The sequence below is a fragment of the Poecilia mexicana genome, unplaced genomic scaffold, assembly GCF_051168715.1.
Source record: "Poecilia mexicana isolate PSO_F unplaced genomic scaffold, ASM5116871v1 scaffold_23, whole genome shotgun sequence".
NCBI lineage: Eukaryota > Metazoa > Chordata > Actinopteri > Cyprinodontiformes > Poeciliidae > Poecilia > Poecilia mexicana.
Window position 1 is genome coordinate 3,566,291 of NW_028263392.1, and position 20,456 is coordinate 3,586,746.

At 39.9% G+C, this 20,456-nt stretch overlaps 1 protein-coding gene across 1 annotated transcript; it reads right to left on the reverse strand.

The window, feature by feature from the left end:
* Nucleotide 1: 1 nt before the first annotated feature.
* zdhhc17 (zDHHC palmitoyltransferase 17) lies at nt 2-20,227 on the reverse strand. The gene is made up of 17 exons (XM_088003008.1): nt 20,153-20,227; nt 14,786-14,889; nt 13,979-14,101; nt 13,742-13,819; nt 11,664-11,808; nt 10,734-10,798; nt 10,253-10,415; nt 9,478-9,603; nt 7,808-7,950; nt 7,488-7,589; nt 5,251-5,374; nt 4,558-4,620; nt 4,384-4,477; nt 3,248-3,331; nt 3,000-3,157; nt 2,810-2,904; nt 2-2,628 (listed from the first exon to the last, which is right to left on the reverse strand). The coding sequence occupies exons 1-17, from the start codon at nt 20,213-20,215 to the stop codon at nt 2,490-2,492; spliced, it is 1,869 nt and encodes a 622-aa protein (XP_087859134.1). The 5' UTR covers nt 20,216-20,227; the 3' UTR covers nt 2-2,489.
* Between the last annotated feature and the right edge of the window lie 229 nt (nt 20,228-20,456).

The following is a 20,456-nucleotide window of genomic DNA, read 5'->3' on the forward strand; positions in this document are numbered from 1 at the left end:
ATTCATGTTTGACGGTATTTTATTATTAAAGCCATTAAAACTGAACCATGCCCATATGTTTACATCTGAAGCGGAGTTACAGTGGTATCTGAAGGTGGGCAGAGAGGCACTGGAGATGATTATGTGCTTTTTTTTTTTTTCTTCTACTATCCCACATGGTGAGGTGAATGATCTGGGATGGGGTGGTAGAGTAGACATTTGCAGCTGCTGGAAGATCTAGTGTAATATAAGATGGGTTTTGAGATCACAATGAGCCTGAAAGTGGTGAACCAAACAGCCAGCATTCACTGATGCCCACTTCAAAAAGAAAAACAAAAAAAGGCATTATGATATGAGTCACATGTGAGGCATCCGTAGTGACATCAGTGATTAGCAACGGGCGTAGCTCCGCCATGACGACGGAACCGTCTTCTTGTGGTGATGCGAAAGCCGCTTCGTAGAATATAACCGCTCTCTATCCTTTAAAACTATTGCATGAACACATCTCCGCTTTTAGAAAATTGTATTTTTGCTTTACAATTTTTACATCCAGTGGTATAACAAAAACCCAGCAATGTATGACATTTAAAAAAAAAAAAAAAAAAAAAAAAAAACTTGAGTTTGAAACATTCAAATATATTACACACCTGTTTGGGATGGCCCACCTGGGAGTCTGGCAACCTCCACTTACAACACACTGGATCTGAAGAATGACTCAAAAGCCCCTCCCAAAAAACTGGATGAACATAATGCAGAAACATACTTGCAAATACTTTAACATTCACTATATACAGACAAACGTGGCTTTTGCTGGGCCGTCACCACGGTGACCATGATAAGGGGGAGAAGGGAAGGGGTCCGTTGCGAGAGCCCAGCTGTCCTGTACATGCAGTGGAGAGATTCCAAGTACTTAAAGGGGAACGGGGCGGGCTCAAATGCCTATAGACAGCAGCGCCGGACATCACTAAAAGCTACAGTCATACAACATGGATTATAGTAATTTGACTGTCTCCGTTTAATGTTTAGGTCAACAAAAGAATAAAATCAAATCCCCAGGAGCACCTTCAACTAACACTGACAAAGGAGAAAACCGTTTATGTACAAATGAACATTCTTTACTTCTCAGTCCCTCCTGCTGCAGGATCCACACACACACACACAGACACACACACACACGCAGGGGTTTCTGGGAAGAGAGGACCTTCCCCCCCATGTTTCTTCTCTCTGCTAACAATGGAAGTGTTGGCGTGAAAATGCTGGACCTCCTGTTCAGTAACGGCCAAATAAAACATATATTTATATATATATTTATCAAACTAAAATAAAAACACGATCAGTGCAACATCGTAGGCAGACAAAAAGACACAACAAATAAGACTTTACAGCTTTAAAAAGAGAAACATCTGGAATGAGGCTTTCCTGTAAACTTCTTAATTCCTCTTCTGTTTCTATGAATAAATACACTCACCGTACCTGTTTTGTTTTCTAGTTATCCACTTTCATGTCAGCTACCCCTCTTTAAAATGCTCTCTTCCTTATAGAAAAAAAAAAAAATCCTACTCAGCTAAAATGATGTGAAATGTAAAAACGATGGCGCTAGAACATAGTTAATTTCTCTATAAATAGTTTTAAAATAAATAGACCTGTATCACATTGTCTGGAGGATATCTGTGGTCAGCGTGGTCACTGCTGAGGGAGTCCCAGTTCTACTTGGCCGCTTTACAGTTTCCAGGTTATTACAGTGGATGCAGCTTTATTTTAGCAGAAAGCGGTCGGGGTGGGGGAAAAAAAAAAAAAAAAAAGTGGGATTCCTCAAACAGTTCCCCCCTGAAATCCCAACACTTTTCATCTGATAAGTTCGGCAAGTTCTCGTCGGCTTTGTTCGTTATTCGGCACGGTGCAAAAATCAAGACCTTTAAAAAGACATTCCCTTATTCCTATCAAACCGAGAGTCGATTCATGTTTCCTTTATGCTTCCCTGGCAACAATTTAGCACAGCCAAACCGAAACATTCCCGATCCAATCATCATTCGAAACATCAGACACACAACAAAAACGGGATATGAAGTACGGGGAGGGCAGAAGGGACAATGCTGCCTCATCACCGAGTTTCACGTCTCTGGGACAGACAGACGAGCTTTTATTTGAGAACTTTCCCCGCTCCGCTTGTGTTTGGCAGCAATACACTGTCCAAAAGGCCCAGGAGAGAAGGTGGGATCGGGGGGGTAAGTAGTAGTAGTAGTAGTAGTAGTGAAAAAGGGCAGGGGTGATGATGATGCCCCACAACTGCATGCTTGTCTTGTCTAATTCTTCAGTCTTAAATCGGCAAAGGAGAGGTGGTCCGCAAAAACAAGAGAAAACCAAAATGAAGAAAACCGCTCCAGAGAACCGCATCGCTCAAAATTCCAGCGCCAAAGGGGGAGGGGGTAAATACTTCCAAAAAGCTTCGTTTTCCACTCTTCGCTTCCCTCCCAGACCCTCCGTTTTGTCTTCGTCCGCCACTTCCTTCTCTACACCAGCTGGTAGCCTGAGCCGGACGTCTGGTCGTAGTCTATTGTGTACTGCGTGGTCCAGTCCACAGTCACAGGCCGGATCAGGCCACAGCAGCGGATCTCGAAGAAATCTATGAGGTTTCGGATGCAGCCATGGCTAGAGGGGGGCACAAAGAGAATGTCGCAATGCCCTAGTTAGCTTAAGATAGAACAGAATAATCAGCATGCAGTTGGAAAACGGTATTAGAGCAGTTGCTAAAAACTAAATGGAAGCGGCACAACAACTGAACCCTGCGGCACACCTCTCCAGATGATATGAAAGCAAGAACATGACTTACTTGAAGGGGCTCTCGATGGATGTGGCTGTAACCTTAAAGTGCTTGTATCTGCGAGCGTTCATCCGCTCGTTTGTGGTGATTCCAAGAGCCGCGATCTAAAGTCCACAGAGACATGGTCAGCTGACATTCCAGACAAACACCAAACCGTGTCCCCTGCCTTTCACCCATTTTCATCTTGATGAAGCTGTACCTGGTAGAGCTGACACATGATGAGCACAGCCACCCACATGAAGTGGAAGATGCTGTTGAGGAACATCCAGAAGATCCAAGGCGAGCAAGAGGCAATCTGGGTCACATAGAGCCAGAAGCCGTCCTTGGCGTAACTAGTGGCGCAGTGCATCTTCCAGTCTGGTGGGCAGGATCAGAAAGACGGGAGTTAGAAAGACGTTTGAAATTAGGAAACAATATAGATAAAACAAAAAAGTGTGCAGAGCTTACAGGAGATGCAGCCATATATCATCCAGCAGATCATACAAAGCAGAAAGAAGAGATAGCCCATGAAGTAGCGGTGATTCCCACTTCCTGTAAAGGACAAAATATTTGATTTTATTTATCTATATGTTTATTGATAGTTTATTACTCCTACGGTACAAGTCGGTGCGGTTTGGTATGCTATATCGTCCATGTCCCTTAAAGTAGTGACCAATCACACCACACCATTGCTGGTCCACCTTTAGTTGTAGGTCAATAGGATGATGGTACGGAAAGGTTAGAGTGGAACTACTGGTGTCACTCAACACTGTCCATTGAGTGAGAGTCCAAATGTTTATGGAAATAATTTTCTGACTATGCCAAACCATAAATTACCATATCGAACTGACTGTTGCTGCACAGCGCAATGGAAACGAGACACAAGTATTGACGTTTTTCTCAATTTAAATCGTTCTCAAGGAGTCACGGAGATACAATTCACATCAGATGTCAGCTACTAACTCAAGTAATTCACAGATACAAAGAAATCAAAGATAATTTCGCAGATGAAGATATGGTTTAAGAATTTTAATTACAGGAAGTAATAATACTATTTATAGAACAGGATTGTTTCTGACCAGTGTCAATATCATTGTTCCAAAATTGCAAGCAACTACTTAAACCACAATTAGTGGTTTTTAATAATATTCGATGATCCCACAAGGTGAGGCGAGTGTAACACATGATGTTGTATTATATCTCTGAAGAAGTTTTAAAGCAGATGTCAGAGGTTAAGATTACACAGATGGACCTTCTGTTTGTTCAGACAGTTTCCTCACTTTTAAACCATCATCCTGACCACAAGGTTAGAAAAAGGAAGTGTTCAAAGGCCCCCCTGCAAAACTTCCTTCCACTATGGTCTCCAATCTGTTTTACAGACAACAATGACTCAAGTTTGCTTGTTTTTCCCTCCATTCTCCACATTGTTGGGTTCCTGTGGTCAATTGTAACCAGTTTTCCCTTTTCCAGGATGTTTGCTTCAACCCACCAGGGCCTGATGGAATACCATGAATGTTTAGATGCACGCCGGGTCTTAAAGAGTTAAGATGCTTACATCAGCTTCTCAATCTTGGATGCTAAACAAATCCTTGTAACCGACTTACCCACACAGTTCCCCACCCAGGGACAGTGGTGGTCAAACTTTGCGATGCAGCGGTTGCACACGGCACAGTGTTTGGACCGGATGGGCTTCCGTATCTGGAAGAAAAACAGAGCCAGATGAGCTCTGCTTTCTGCAGACAACTGCAGGACATAACAGCTTTCAAGGAGGAGCTTACCAAGCAGGTGCTGCAGAATATGCTTAGATCCAAGCTGCCTGTCTCGGCTAACTCCACAATCGTCTGAAGAAGAAGAAAAATTGAACAGGAAATATTTACTCTATGGTCTACACTATACATTAGCAAGGATCACATTATGTTCTTGGACAAGGGAGAGGTACAAATCATAATATTGTCACCAATCTCTTTAGCATCTTATATAAGCAATTAGCAGTGTGTGCATCTGCAAGACTTTAAAGCCTCATTTCAATTCTGAATTGTCAAATGGCCGCCAACATTTCTAAATCAACCATGTTCCATTACAGGCAGGCAGAAAGCCACACAGGCCAAAACAATGCAAGACTGCAGTACTTTATTTAGACTTCCTGTTATCTAGTATCTTGGGTTCTCTTGTAGCCTACATGAACTGTGTGGGGCTTTGTAGTCTCCAAACGAGGGTAAATTTTGCTTTCCTCATTCACAGGATGTAGAATCTGGGGCCTGGTAGGAGACAGAGACCTTTCTCTCCTCTAACACTTTGTGATAATGAGGGACAAAGAGGCCTAAAGCAGCAGGACAGAAAATCTGAAACATTATGTAACGCTGCACTGCAACACAGAGAGAAACATCAGCCAAGACTGTAATTCAAACTATAGCAGAGAGATTAGTGTTATATAATCACACAGTGATTATGAGGCTGGAAGGGAGGGATACCTTTTTCTTCTGCTCCTCTGACGCCTTAATGATTCCAGGATCAGATTTCCAGGATTTGCCAAAGTTGTAGAACAAAGCCAGGGTGTTGACCAGGAACGGCATGTGGACGGTGGCAAATGGAAGGTGTGCAGAGGGGTCAAGGCAGATACTGATAATATGGCTTTATTTGTTTTTTTTTAATTCTCTATGATTTTTACAGTGATCTGACTCATGACAACACCGAGCTACTAATTTAAAACCGACTGGAGTCGGTTTTACAATGGTCACTTTTTATTCGTTTCTCTTGACTGAAGAGAACCGAAAATACTGTACTGAACGTACTGAAGTGTGATATTTGTGCTCTGTTACACCCCTAACTATGACCGTTTTGTTTCCTTTGTATTCAAAACTACGACCTCTATGTAAAAACCTGCAGCATTATTTTACTTTCATTTTTAAAGTCATTAGAAAGGCAGCAGCATCAAGAAGCCAAAGAAAACTAGAAACTGGTTTTAACCAAGTTGGTTAAAAAATTCTTTAGTGAGTAAAACTTGCAGCATATATTCTTTTTCTTTCATGTTTTGTGATTCTTAAAAAAAAAACCCCGATTCGGCAGGTCAGACCTCAAAGAAAAGAGGAAATCGGTATAGACTGGGAAAAAAGTCGCTACAAGGTACAATGCTAGTTTCTTGTTTATACCAAATTATTAAAATGAAAGTTCATCTTCATAGGAAAATAAGCTCATCAGTAACAATCTGAACTTGCTTTTGCCGCCAACAATGGCCTTTAACTATTGTTAAAGGTTTATTTTAACAATGAAAAAAGTAATGATTCTAATGAAAATGCAGTTAACTGTTTCTCAATAGCATTCTGAACTGCGTGGGGATGTTCAATGAAAACCAGGGGTGCACTGATAAATCAACGCCAATTTCAGTCTGCACATGTGGAGACACTGCAGACACTGATGTATCCTGCACCAGCTCACCCCAACTTCCTTCCAAGAATTCATTTAGAAGCTATAAATCATGACTCGTCCCACTCAGGAAGAAAATTTCTCCAGCTTCATCAACAGCTGGGATTTGTTTGCACAAGCTAGGATATGAAGTGAACCATGCCTGCGTGTGACGCAGTCAGGGCAGCCAGTCACTGACGTTACTCTAACCAAGGTGAAGGAAGGATGATCTCTGCACTATTTGCTGTAACTGATTTGACTGTGAGTCAGCGGCAGGAAACACTCCGGACAACGCCTTTGAATGACAGACTTCTAAAGAAACATGCAGTTGTGCAAACTGAATCAGAATTATGAATCAATGATTCATATAAAACCAAAAGATTCATGTAACGCCGAGGAGCTTAATGCTATAAGGATGTGTCGCCACCTTAATGTCGTGAAAGAAGGCCCAAACTCATCACCTTCATATTAAAACATCCAGTTTGAGCAAAATTTGATTAGCCAAAGACTTTCTGGAGAAAAGTTTTATCACCTGTTGAGATAAAAATCAGTCTATGAGGCTTACATGGCTAAATGAAAAATCTGTAGAATTTTTGCATCTGATTAAAAAGCAGATTTTTCCATGGCCTCCTTTTTTTTTGTTTTGTGCAGAAAAACATCTGGATGACTACTTCAGGGGGAGATAACTACTGAATTAACGCCTGCTGAAGCTCACATGGTTATTTCTTATTATGTCTACACTCTAGTTAAAGGTTGACAAAATGATCTAGAACTTGGTGTATGCATCAGCTAGTTTCTTTATGTGACTGAACAGTGCGATATGCTAAGTGCTAATCTTTCTGCAAGTAGCTGCAAGCTAACACTGAAGCCAGCAAGAACGAACGGAACTGAAAGTCTGGGTTTAATAGGAACTAATTTCCACATGACTAATGATCCATGTGCGATCACTACGCCATGATTGACTTTCTCTCTTTACAGATGACTGCACGTGTGCAAACATGTCTGCTCAAGAGCATTTGAGCAACTGTAATGGATGTAATGTTAATGCACCGTTGGCATTGCAAACATTCGCTTTTCTTCTTAGATGAGCTCAGGTCAACAGAGCAGTCAGCTCCCTCCCACATTGCAGAAGCAATGAGGTGTGAAATGAATGTTTCCCACAGCAATGATACCCTTATCTGACCTGGTGTAATTAGAAGCTAGTGAGCAGAAAGGTTAAAACGCGAGTACCGGTCTGCTGCGGCCGGTTGCCGTGAGAACCGAACACGTGCTACGCCTGGAGCGCCGGTGTCAGGGTGAAAGGATATCATTCCAGAACCAGTAAAACCAGGTGGAGTACATCCAGAACTTGGTCGCCAGGTAGATTCCCAGAGGCAGAGCGCTGTGCATGGAGTGGTCAAAGAAAGCCCTGCAGAGGGAGGGGGAGGAGGAATGGTTGCCGTTAGCAGCAGCTTAGCCGCGATTGCACCAGAGCATGTTGGAGTTTTCTAAGTTTTTCACTGCCAAGTATGTGCATGCACACAATAAGGATGATAAAAGAGGTTCCTTTATGCTCCTAAAAAGTGAACTTTAACTAAACAAGGGAAAGTGTGGAATCTATTCTTATTTTTTTAAGCTGGGACGTACTTGGAGAGGAACTGCACGGCGACCCAGACGCCAGCGTACATGATGCCCTTGATCAGCCAAGAGTCGACGTCCAGGTCAGCGATGAAACCCACCAGCCAGATGACGACGAACGGAGTTCCCAGCATCACTTTCTGTCTGAACTCCTGATTTACAAAGGAAAACACGAAAATTTTAAGAATGCATAACTCAAAAATATAAAAATATAAACTACGTTAGAAAATAAAAGTATCAATGTTAATGAGTTTGTTTCCAGCCTGACAGCAACGTCCAGCAATGTTGGCCACAAATGAGCTGAGACACGTCCTGACTTTACCATATAAATATGAACTGAAGGCAACTAAAAGACTCTTTTAAAGATAAAAAGCTGCTTTAAACAGTAAAGTCAGCATACAGTCTTCTTATCTATTGCATGAGTACAAGATGAGTCTAGATCTTAACAATGAAAATGCAATAAACAGAAAAAACTGGAGATATCTGCAGCCTTTCTACCTGACCTCTGTGACCACTGCATAGCAACACTGGTTTCCCTAACTGTGATTGGCTGATATTTCCGTGTGAAATCGAACTCATCTACTTCTGCAAAGGTCTGAAAATCTATCACTCTGACAAAAACCAGAATCGCCAGGTCAGATTTTAAACATATTTTTTAAAAAATCTGTTTTTGGCCGCAATAAATTACAGTAGTAATACTTAGAGATCCACAGATGAACTAGAATAAAACTGAAATCGGACAGTTTTCTGTTATTTTTCCTGTTCATTAAATTAAAAAACACTTTGGTCTATAGAAAAATCAGCTAATTCCTTGTAGTTTGATGCATTCTTTTTAGTTTAATTCAATAAAAAAAATCAAACAAAAACAGTTAGGCTCTTAACAAACTAGTCCAAAACACAAACTCTTTTTAATCAGACTTTTTGAGTTTCAATTATTATCAATAACATACCACAGAACACCATTTCTCCAGAATACACAGAAGTTGCTGTTCTACAACAATACACTGCTCTATAACAACTAAATATGACGGGAACATTCAGCAGTCTCAACCTGGAATTATTTGTAAAGACATAAAAGAAATTGAATGAATAAGTTCTGGCACCATCTGATAACTACAGTAATGTGAATGTAGCTACAAGCCAGGCGTGTTGCAGGAATCTAAAACTACTATAGCAAATCTATGCAGATAATGGAAAGCAAGCTAATTTACCTTCATGAGCTAACATCCCAACAGGTAAGCAGGGAGACAACAAATCATTTCAGGAGAATTAATAAAGATAATAGTTGAACCTTTGAGACAGTCTGGGGTGTGTTTTGGCTCGTCCGCCCACTCATGTTAAGTTTAATGATCAAATGTCAAATTCAGGCATGTTTAAACGCTGCTATGGGATTTGCTACTTAATGAAACGATTGGAAGGAACCACCCAAGGTTATCCGAACAAAGACAACAGACTGGGACACTCCTGGCTGTTCTGTCCTGATTTCCTTTAGAAGCCTTTTTGAAAGGAGATGTTTCTGGACAAGCAGCAGTCTGACCAGCCTGGGATGACAATAAATATCTCTGAATAAAGTTGGAAAGGTACATTCAGTCTGAGCATACCTCCAGCTGCCGTGTTCACTCTTAAACAGAGATTAGTGATGATTCTGATAAACTCAACAGCTACAATAAAATGTGTACCTTGTCCATCTTCAGTCTCTTCAGATATGATGGGCTGTCGTAACCTTTGGCCTGCCGCGCTTCCTGTAAGTGATTGATCATCCAGACATTCTTCCTTTGCTTGGCGAGGTCCAGAGGTGTTTCGCCCTGAAGGTTCGGGAAAGAGCAGTCAGTACAAAGCATGGCTCTGGTTTAGGGCTGAACGGTCCAGGAAAGGTCGTTATTCTGTCAAGCAAAGTATTTTTGCGATATATTATTACCTAAATATGAAGGGGGGGTTCATTTAAGTTCATGATTAGATATCAAAACTTGCCATTCCACACAGAGGGATATATTATAAGCATTTATTTCTGATTATTTTGACTATTGAGCTAATCGAAAACAACAAATTTAGTTTCTTACAAAATTTGAAGTTTGCATTTAAAAAGAAAGTCTATGTAGGGTGGGCTTAACCAAAGTCTATACCTCAAGAATCCTCCCCTGGTTCCTGAATAGCCTTCTGAGTCAGCAGCAATCCTGTTGTTTTCCACCGCACTTTTTCCTTCCACTAAACACCTCATTAAAAATCCATGGAATCCGACATTTTAATAACCTGCAGTCAGTTTCTGTGTTAAAAATCTTTTTTTTTTGTCTTTGAAACTAGTCTTATATTTTTATTTTCTCAGAAAGTTAGGGTTTATATTAGCCGAAATATATCAGAGCATAATGACTTTTTTCCATTTAATTCCTGAACTGAATTAATTTCTTGACGATTTTTTTACACTGACGGCTGTGTAAACGAAGGGGAAAGCATCACCTTGATGTTCTGCGCGTCAACGTTAGCGTTGGCGTCCAGCAGCAGGCTGATGACGGTGGTGTTACCGGCCAGCACGGCCCAGTGCAGCGCCGTGTTCTTGTGATACTTGTCGCCCAGATTGACCGACACGTTAAAGGTCAGCAGCAGTCGGGTGGGGTCGACGCTGGAACGAAGGGAAGAGAGTAGGGTCAAAGAAAAGATGGTCATCTACGTAGAGCTTTCAGAAAACTACAAGTGTTGTAGCTTGTCTGGGCTTAAATGTAACAAATTTTATGATTTTTTTTTACGTTCTGAATGGTTTCCCCACTATGATAATGTAGAGTAATGTAACACAAACACGCTACTCAATCAATCAATCAAATTTTATTTGTATAGCACATTTCAGCAGCAAGGCATTTCAAGGTGCTTTACATAATTAAAGAAAAAAAAATAAAAATAAGAACAGCATGTGACACTGAATAAACTGTACAAACATACACACCTGTGTGTCCTGTAAGCTGCCCACATGAGAGGAGTCATGCCGTTCTGATCCATCATATCCACATCCTGCCACAAAACAGAAAAAGAATCATAGGATCACTGGAAGAGGATGCAGAATAACAGGCTAAAAAGTGAAGCAATGGGCGCCCCCTAATGGAGAATACTGGTAAAAAAAACTTCTTTTTAAAAAAAAAAAATACTTTTTTTTCCACACCTGAAAATAAAATACGCATCATATTTTTTACAAGATTACTTCAAATAACATCCGTGTCTGACTTCATATTTAAGAGGAAAACCATCTAATGACCATTATGTGATATATTGTTAAACCACTGATTCATTTATTATAAAGATGCAGAAACCTGTTTTTTCATCATCCCTTATTTGCAGTTGCACAAGAGGCGACATCACACTGTGTGTGTTAGAGGTTTGTTTTTCTCATGGTCTGATGTAAAAACAGAGTTCAGCTATTACTTTTAAAATAAGGAAAACACAGAGTGAACATTTTAAACCAGCGTTTAAAATGGGCTTTTTAATAGCTAATATTAGCATTAGCATTGTTAGCATTATTAGCAGCAGTTTCTGCATATTTCTCAGCTGCATTTCCTACTTCAGAATGTTTCAAACTGCCTGTTATTTACTGCACTCTGGCATTCTGAATTATCACTTTTGTAGATAATATTTTTCCTTTAAATAGTCCAAAATGTATAAGAAGATAAATCTGCATTCATTTTATTAGTTTACACTAAAATGAACCATTTTCTTTACTCAGTATCAGGAGTGTTCTTGCCAGCAGCATCTTTGCTTGTTGTGCTTATGTACGGTGCAATTGCTAATTGGAACACAGTTGTTTTGAAGAGTGTGTGATGGGTCAATCACTGATCATGAAATCAGTGAGATTGGTAAGAAGTTGGTTCTTTGTTCTTCCTACCTGTCCTTTGGCGATGAGGTATGCCACAATAGAAGTGTGGCCGAACTGGGCAGCCAGATGAACACAACTACAACCTTCCCCATCGATCAAAGATGGGTCTGCGCCATACTTCATGAGCTGCACCACCATGGAGAGATGGCCTTGTCTGTAGGAGAAGAGGAGTACAAGACTTTAAAACACATACAGATAATTCTTCTACACCACCCACTGATTGGGGGACAGAAAGATATCACATGCTTGCGACCAGCATGTGACAAATTAGTGCATCACAGTTGTTATGGCACTAGGACGATGCAACTTTAGGAATTTGGGTTTAACCCTGTTTGCCCAGTAAGAGTAAAACTGGTGGTGGAAAAGCGCTATGATACACAGGACCATTAAATAGTGCACAACCATAGTGCCGTACCACTCAGCGGAGGATTACTGAGGTTTGCTGGGTTTATACAAGTTTCACTGACTCAAATGTAAGATTTCTTAAGTCCATTAGGAATTAAATTTAAGATCTATATCATGACAGAGACATAAAACAGAAATACTGAACAACATTAAAATTATTAGAGAACTTTTGTGGCTCTTGGCAGCAGTTTTGTGCTTCTTGCATAGCATATCTCTTTCTAGCTAGCAAGCAAACAGTTTGTTGCGTGATTGAAAAGTCCCACAAGAAAAAAACACGACAAAAATTAAAGACCTGTGATTAGTGTATTTAAGGCCAACTTACATTTTTCTTTAATGCATTTAAGACATTTTAAGGCCTTAATTTTATATGAATTAATTTAAGACTTTAAATAACTATAAAAAAAAAAATAATAATAAAAAAAAGTTCCTGAACAGTTGTTAGGGGCTTCTGAAAGGTCACTGACAGCTGGTGTTGGTGGCAGGGGGGTGAAACCGGACCCCTCTGTGTCTAAAGCAGTGATAGTGCAGATGTCTGCTGTTGAATGGATCCATCAATAATTCAGGAAGAGGGAATGCAATCCCACCTGTGTGCTTTGGGTGCAACTCGTGTGACCTTCCACACAACGTGGATGTTATAAGGATATTACGGGAAGAAATGAGGAAGGAAGTGATTTTAGTGCATGAAGATATGGTTTTATAGTCTTAACAGTGAAGAAAACAAGTCCGAAATGTATGATTTAGAAACTGACATCAAGAAGATGGACACATTTCTATACAAGGAAATTAAGTTTTGGACCAAAAGGCACATATTTTATAGGTATTCTTCAACTTCATTCCTTAAAATGTATGAATTTACAACATACATACCTGAAAAGGGTAATATAACGAACATAAATACTTCAGACACCAACTTTTACTACTACGTGTTGGAAAACATTAACCTTAAAGGGCAGCACTGCTGAACCGGTTTGACCCTGTTAGCAGTGTTGAGGTATTCCAAGGCTTTAACTGTTCTTTTTCCATAACCAATACAATTTGCCGTTAAACCTTTAATGCAGTGTAAAATCATTTTAACAGGATCCCAGAGGATATGTTGCGTTGACCACACTATTCTCAAAGCATGCAGGAACAAAGTGCTGGTCCTTCCCTTACATCAGGGGTCAGCAACCTTTCAAAGAGCCCTTTTTATGCTAGCACAATAAAATACAATATATCTAGAACCACAAAACCATCTTAACCCTCTAGAAAAATGATTGTGATTTGTTTTCATCTAGATAAGAAGTTGAGTCCTAGAAAACACAGAGTGGAGAACCCGAAGCTGCCTGTTTGTTTGGGCTGACCTCATCAGTTTGACAATCTAGAAACTACTTCTACTATCCAACTAATAACCGGGGTTAAGAAGTAAGTGGAATAATGGTGTTAAATGATAAATAATTTTGTTGTGTTCCTTTTTGTGAATTAGCTCAACCTCAGTCAAACTGGATGGGATTTATTAAGTACAGGAGACTCATCCACAAACAGTAAATTTCAGTTTTAAGACGTATGAATCACAGTACAACTCTTTGGTTCTCAAATATACATTTTCTTGTCCTGCTACAGTAAAAGTGAAATCCAGAGTGTTTAAACTCGATCAGATGAAGTGATTTAGTGCAGACAGGTTAGATCAGGGAGATGTGTGTCACCTTGTGGCCCAGTGCAAAGGTGTAGAGTTGAGGTCTCCGCCCAGCTGGTCAACTATGGCCCCCTTTGATATATAGTACCTGCACACAAACACAGCACACTGAGTGAAATATGACACTTTGTCTATTTTCCCATCTAATCAGTGTTTAAACTCTATAAACAGAGAAAGCAGCTTGTTTCCTCTCACAGGAAATTACACCCAAGCTTCTGCATGAACAAGATGTTCTGCTCCGACTTACTTCACCAAGTCTATCCTGTTGTTGATGGCGGCCCAGTGGAGGAGCGTTACGTTTTCTTTGTCTGGCTGCCGAACGTCAAAGCCAGCCTCCACCAGCTCTCTGCAGCGCTCAAAGATGCCGTACCTGCAGCACAAGCAGGAGCGCGATCAGACTGGGTTTCAGCTGGGTTTCAGCTGGGTTTCCACTGACTATAGAATTGTGCAATTTGACATTTTGAAAACAAATTTGCTTTATGGAAACAAGGCAATTTGAAAAAAAAAAAAGTTCAATAAAATGTTTTGGCGCTGGAATGAGGTGTTTTGTTTGGCCCAAGTAACTGCTTTACTTCACAAAACTGGAATGGAAACACTTCTTATGCATCACACGAGTCACATGATCAACAACGGGAAGCTACTGACGTAAACTACAAAGAAAAAAAACAACAGGAAGTAGCTGCGAGATCATTGTCGGCATGTTTTTTAATGACGTATTGCATGAACAAAGTTATTCACAAGTGATTTTAACTGTGTTTGTTTTTTAATGGAAACACCACAATTTCAAAGCTGTTTTTTTTCCAACACTCATGGAATATTGACAAAGTTTCGTGCACTTTTGTAATATGATCAGGTTAAATTCAAATTCATTTATGTGGATAAACCCCACAAGACATTCTGGAAAGTGGTACCTTCAACTAAGAACAAAACAGTTTGTCATTGTCCTAAAACATTCAGTTTCTTCAGTAACGACTACCCTCATTAAGCCACTCGTTAGTGAGAAAGGAGCGGCTTAATGAGTCAATTTCCACTGACAGACAAATCTTGCGCTCACTGTGTGGCTTTGACGATATCCCAGGTGCTGTAGTCGTCCACATGGTTTTTCCGGCTGACATTCTCGGTGTAGCCGTGATTGTAGTGACTCTGGGGTTTGATTTCCTGGGAGATCACAGGAAAAGAAAGGAAAGGAAAAGCCAGGTTAGCCTGCGACAGAATCATGGAGGACACTGTTGACTGGACCGTATGCTTAGAAGAAGAGAAGCCACAAAATGTCATTGCTAACGAAGCTGGTTGTGGTGTATCGAAGCATATTCAAAGAAAGTTGAGTGGAAGGAAAAGTCACACCATCAATAGGGATAACCACAGGCTTGAGAATTTTGCTGAGTTAGCGAACACAAAAACACAAAATCAAAAACAATGAAAACAATGCAAAGAAAAACCACAACTCAAGCCATAAATAAAATGGATTGTCATCTCTCTCTAAACAAAACTGCCCTTCAAAAAATATAAATCATCAGAATGGAAACGATTGAGCTCATTTTAATTTATCACACGATTAATTGCTCATTGTGACGGGCTTATTCTAGAATTGCATAAAAATGGCTTAAATAAAAACTTTTAAATATGCAAAATGAGGAATGATCCAGTTTTTTAAATCCAATTAATCTTCAGAATAATCTATAGATTAATCAATAACTAAAATAATCTTTAGTTCCAGCCCTACTTTTAAGCGTGCCTCTGGTTTTTATCTGCGACTCTAAGCCTTCCAACTCATCTGGAGACTCAGTTAAGGGGAACAAATGTCTTTCTGCTTCCTCTGAGCTTCTGGAGCAGAAAGAATCTGTTTTTGCTTTAGTGATTATTATTCAGTCGCTTTCTTAGATCCTCCCTTCCTGTAGAGAGAACCTCTGAGCTCTTTTTTTGATCCACCTTCTCCCCTCTGCCACCTGAAGAGCTGAGGATTGCATTTGTCGCCATGGTGATATCACCTGGGGGCATTTCTTTTTTCTTTTTTCTACTTATTTTGAAGGTGTTACCTTACGTTACGTTCAGGTTGGTGCGTCGTCTTGAGGCTGGGCCTCGGCAGAGCAGCTCAGTGAGGCGTGAGGCTGCCGTTCCCCAGGAGGTCCGGCTCACATGTTTACGGCTAAATACGATTCCCACAATCATATATCACACTCATAGTTACTTCAGCACCAGCTGAAGATTCTCGCTGAACTTGGCTGCCTCCCGGCCATTGTTTAGCTGCTGCCGGCTGTGGCCATGGCTCACAATCCAATTCAGCCTGAAATTAGAGTCGTTTTAGGAGGCTAATTCAATACTGAAGAGCAGCTACAGCGCAGTGATTGGAGGGAGAGCGGATGATGAGGATGATTCATAGTAGAAGAATCAAGTGACTGAGCATCGGTCTGCCTGTTTTCATTTTATAACCAAACGAGCTAAAAGCTTTCTCACTCGCGTTTAAATTCTTTATAGAGTCGCGCCGCTCATAGCGGCGGCGTATTGGAGTGGCTGTGTTACGCTGGGGCAAAAGCAAATGAGGTGGATTAGCAGCGGTTGCCAACAACGAATAATTTCAACCAGGATGTACTGCTGTGGCCTATTAGCATGCTAACAGTCTTTGATCAGAGGCCTCTGCAAATTAGTCACCACACTGACTGCTACTGGCCCACAGCATCACCGTCCACAGCGTTTTTTGAAGATACTTGTGTGATGTGAGTTATGACAACATGTCCTGTCCCTTTAGAATAAATAAAGTATTTTTGAGTAACTGAAGTTGATAAAGAATATGTTAGGTTGTTATGGTTCCTTTTAATTTTTCATGTGAGAATTAAACACCTTCTCAGACTCTAATTTTCAGAATTCTCCATCCGTTTTTGCGTATTTCTAAACTACAAAAATAAACATTGACAATGAATTTAACATGACTTTTTCTATGTAGATATGGACTTTAATATGAAATCTACAAAAACGGATGGATTTCCACAGATTTCAGACTGCAAATCATTGATTTTGAGATGCTATGCGGATTAAAATACGCAACCAAAACATACAGGCATTTATAGTGTAGTTTTCAGTTATTCTGATTCACTTCTTATAAGAGTTGTGATTTATCATTGTTTCAATAAATTGCAATTAATGATGTATAAAACCCCACAAAACTGTCTGGATTGATAGTTTTACTATTTTCTCCATTGTTTGTCCAATCAATACCAATAAATTTAAAATTAATCTTTTAACAAATTGCTTTGTGAAAACGTTACGAAATAAAAGTTGATATGGTTTTCTAACAGCGCAAGATAGGAAGCAACTTCCAACGAGGACAACATCCTGTCGTGTTCTTCCAATTACAGAACAAACATAATTACATCTCAGCTCCACAACGGCAGGCACTGCGTCTCATTCAACCTCCGTGACCCACACGTCTCTTCTTCTATTGTTCTCCAGCTGCGTGGGAAGACAAGGATCAAGACGAGGAAACCTCCAGCTTCAGTCTCAAGTCTTTCTAAGCAAATATAGACAGGAAGGAATCCCAAACAATGGACAAATGCTTCTGTTCTTCTGTGTTTTACAAACGCATCCACCTAGAGCACGTTAAGAAAAAAACCCAAAAAAAACCAGACAACCTCTATCAAACGAGGCTAACGAAAAAACAAACAAACCCAAAAACAACAAATATTGGTATCAACCACAGAAAGCATGATCAGAGCACCTGTAATCTATACAGAAAATCTATAGATATTCATATGGCTCTAAAATCCATAAAACCTTAACTGGAGCACGGCACAGCTACAAATAGTTTGTAAAATTGTGTTAAATCACAAATAGAAGCCATAACTAAAATACTTCCAGGCATCCAGTTTACAAAGTGCCAGAAATCCTCCATCTAAAGCCATCTTTACTGAGTAAATTGACCCATACGGCAGCATATGGCACAAACGACAAAATGCCACCGTGAATCATTTCCGGTGCTCGCTGTTGAAGGCGATACCAGGATCCAAACCGGGCCGCTCGGCCTGCTGGCCACAAACCAAGTAGTGAAACAGGACTGCTGCTGGAGGAGCATGCCAACTACCGCTGAAGAAAACTACAAACAGACACACGGTGGCTGAAATCCCTGCCAAGCAAAAAGAGCAAATAATAATCAGTCTACAGACAAAGTGATAAAACAGCACCGAGATTTGAGAATTAATACCGAGCTGACGTCAAATATATAAATAACCATTGAAATGTTGTGAGGAGCGAGACAGAGAATAATTTAAATTTACAACAATGTCTTTTTTTAATGTGTGCAATATTAAATAAGGGGCTTTGACCGTAAATGATCTGAATAAAGTAATAAATTAATCTTGGTGTTGATCACTGGGTTTATTCAGAACAATTAGAACATTGTACTTGTTGTCAGGTAAAAAAAATGCATAAAATAAATAAAATCAGAATTGGTCAAAATTAGTATCACTAAGGACATTCTGATTATTTCAGAAATTCGATCATTTCTATGGTAAATAAAAGAAAACATATTCTGAAGATTTCTCAATGTAGATTTGAACCCAGCAGATTTTTTTTTTCATAACTGATGAAGGAAATACATCAAAGTGTTTCCTGCTGGTTGATGATTTAATAGACCAAAAATAATGTTTGATAAATTTAATGTATAGGAAGAAAGAATTATGTAAATCCAATTATTTTTGTCCTCAGACTTTATGTCAAAAGCAGGAAAACAATGTTTTGGGTTGTTTCTGATCTGCAGTGCTCTGCAAATATTAAAAGTCCTAGTAAGGAAAAGTGGTATACCACATCGCAGTTATTCATCTCACACAATGACATATTTCCACCATACCTCTTCCTTCCACTCAACTTCACATTTATATGATTAGATGTTGTTATCTTGGATTAAATAGAGATGCTTTTTGATGTATATTTTTTGTAAATATTTAAAAAACATAAAAGTATCTAATTTGGGTGAATAGCATTTTTTTGATTTTTAAGTGTTTGGGTCTCAGTCGGTGATCCAAAGGCCAGAAATATCAATTATTTGACATTAATTGTTCTGGGAAACCAAGGGGAAGTGTGAATAAATGTTAATGCCCTTTATTTTGATGATTTTTATCTTTTAGATTACTAGACAGAAAAATGTTTGGCAATTTAAACATATTTGGTTTCTTCTTTTTCCCCAAAATGTCATACTTCATGAAGCCTGAGGAACTGAATTGTGGATGGTTTTATTAGGTGATCAACACTAATGCAACACAATATTGATGGGTTTTTTTTTAAACTACAAGAATTAATAACCTTTTTAATTATTTATTTTATTTAATCATTTGAAATGGCAACACTAATCCCATGTGTACCACTGTTACACATGGGATTAGTGTTGCCATTTCAAATGATTAAATAAAATAAATAATTAAAAAGGTTATTAATTCTTGTAGTTTAAAAAAAAACTACAAGAATTAATAACCTTTTTAATGACAATTTAACTTGAAGAAATGAACCTGTAAACATTGTTAATCATATTCGCCCTTTCACCAGAACAGTGTTCTCTGCTGGCTGAGGATGCTTCTCAGCAGCAACTACAAAGCAAAACGCTTCAACAAAGCTGCATGTTCTACAGATTTCAATCCACCTTTGCATCCATGGAATGTGATGGAAAATCATCTAAGATCAAAGGAGGCCAAACCTCATAGCTTAACGCTATTCCATACCTTTAAATGGTCTGGGCAGAAAAGGGAATGTTAGACATGTGGCCATAATGCAAAGTCTGATTATATATACGCACTTGTTTGTAAATTGAAAATTTTAGCACGCGCGACAGAAACAGACATATTCACAACAGTGTTATCCGAAAGAATAAGTGCTTGTTTCGAGAAATATTAAAATATATTAGTTGTTGCCTAGCAAGGCATTTTGTATTCCTTTGCCAGCATGTTTAGCCCATCATGTTTTTACCTAGTTGCTTTGTAGACTACTGTTCAGTTGACATTCATTTCCATATCCCAACCAGCGATACAAGCAGCAGCCAGGGCTGTCACTTTAGCCACAAAGCTAACCTCCTATGACAGGAAGGATTAACCCTTAACGTTTTCCGTCGCTTCCTTTATTATTCGGCCTCGCTCGGGACACACAAACACATAGTTTCTCTATTACCAACAACATTTCTCAACGTTAACATCCACACCAACATCTGCCCAGCGGTTACTGGCTGGCCAGCAAGAGGAGGGGGATAGCGTTAGCGGTTAGCATCGCTAGGCTAGCTGGCTGACACCCCCCTCACCCGCCTCCATCGGTGGTAATGCAGGGGGCATTCGGAGTTTCCAACAAAGACCCACAAAAACAGCGAGCCGCACCGAGCCAAACCGGCAGAACCCGTTTTGGGTGTGTTCATAGCGCCGTGCAAAGGCGTGGAGCTCCCGGAGCTTACCTCGGGATGGAGAATAGGGACGCAGCCAGCTTCTTTCTCATATTCCTCCATAGCGTCGGCCATCTTGGTGGTGACAGTCGCTGAGCATTGTGGGAAACAAGAAGCTGCGTAGGGGGGGAAATCAAACAGAGGGGGGGCTGTCAATAAGATATCCAGAAACTGCTATTGATTTTAAGGGGCCTCAATTCTGAACATGATACACCCCCATCCACCTCAGTTTAAGTTAAAGGGGAAGTTTTGATATTTTAAAAGGATATTCTGTTAAAAAAAATTTCAGCAATGGTCCCTTTACCTGTGGTAGAGA

Excerpts from the sequence above, each read along its gene's own strand:
- zdhhc17 (XM_088003008.1), bottom strand. The coding sequence starts at position 20,215 with ATGGCCGACGCTATGGAGGAATATGAGAAAGAAGCTGGCTGCGTCCCT. Across the intron at positions 11,809-13,741 it reads CCTTTGCACTGGGCCACAAG|ACAAGGCCATCTCTCCATGG; the intron begins GTGACACACATC and ends CTTCTCCTACAG. Across the intron at positions 2,905-2,999 it reads TCATGTGTCAGCTCTACCAG|ATCGCGGCTCTTGGAATCAC; the intron begins GTACAGCTTCAT and ends TGTGGACTTTAG.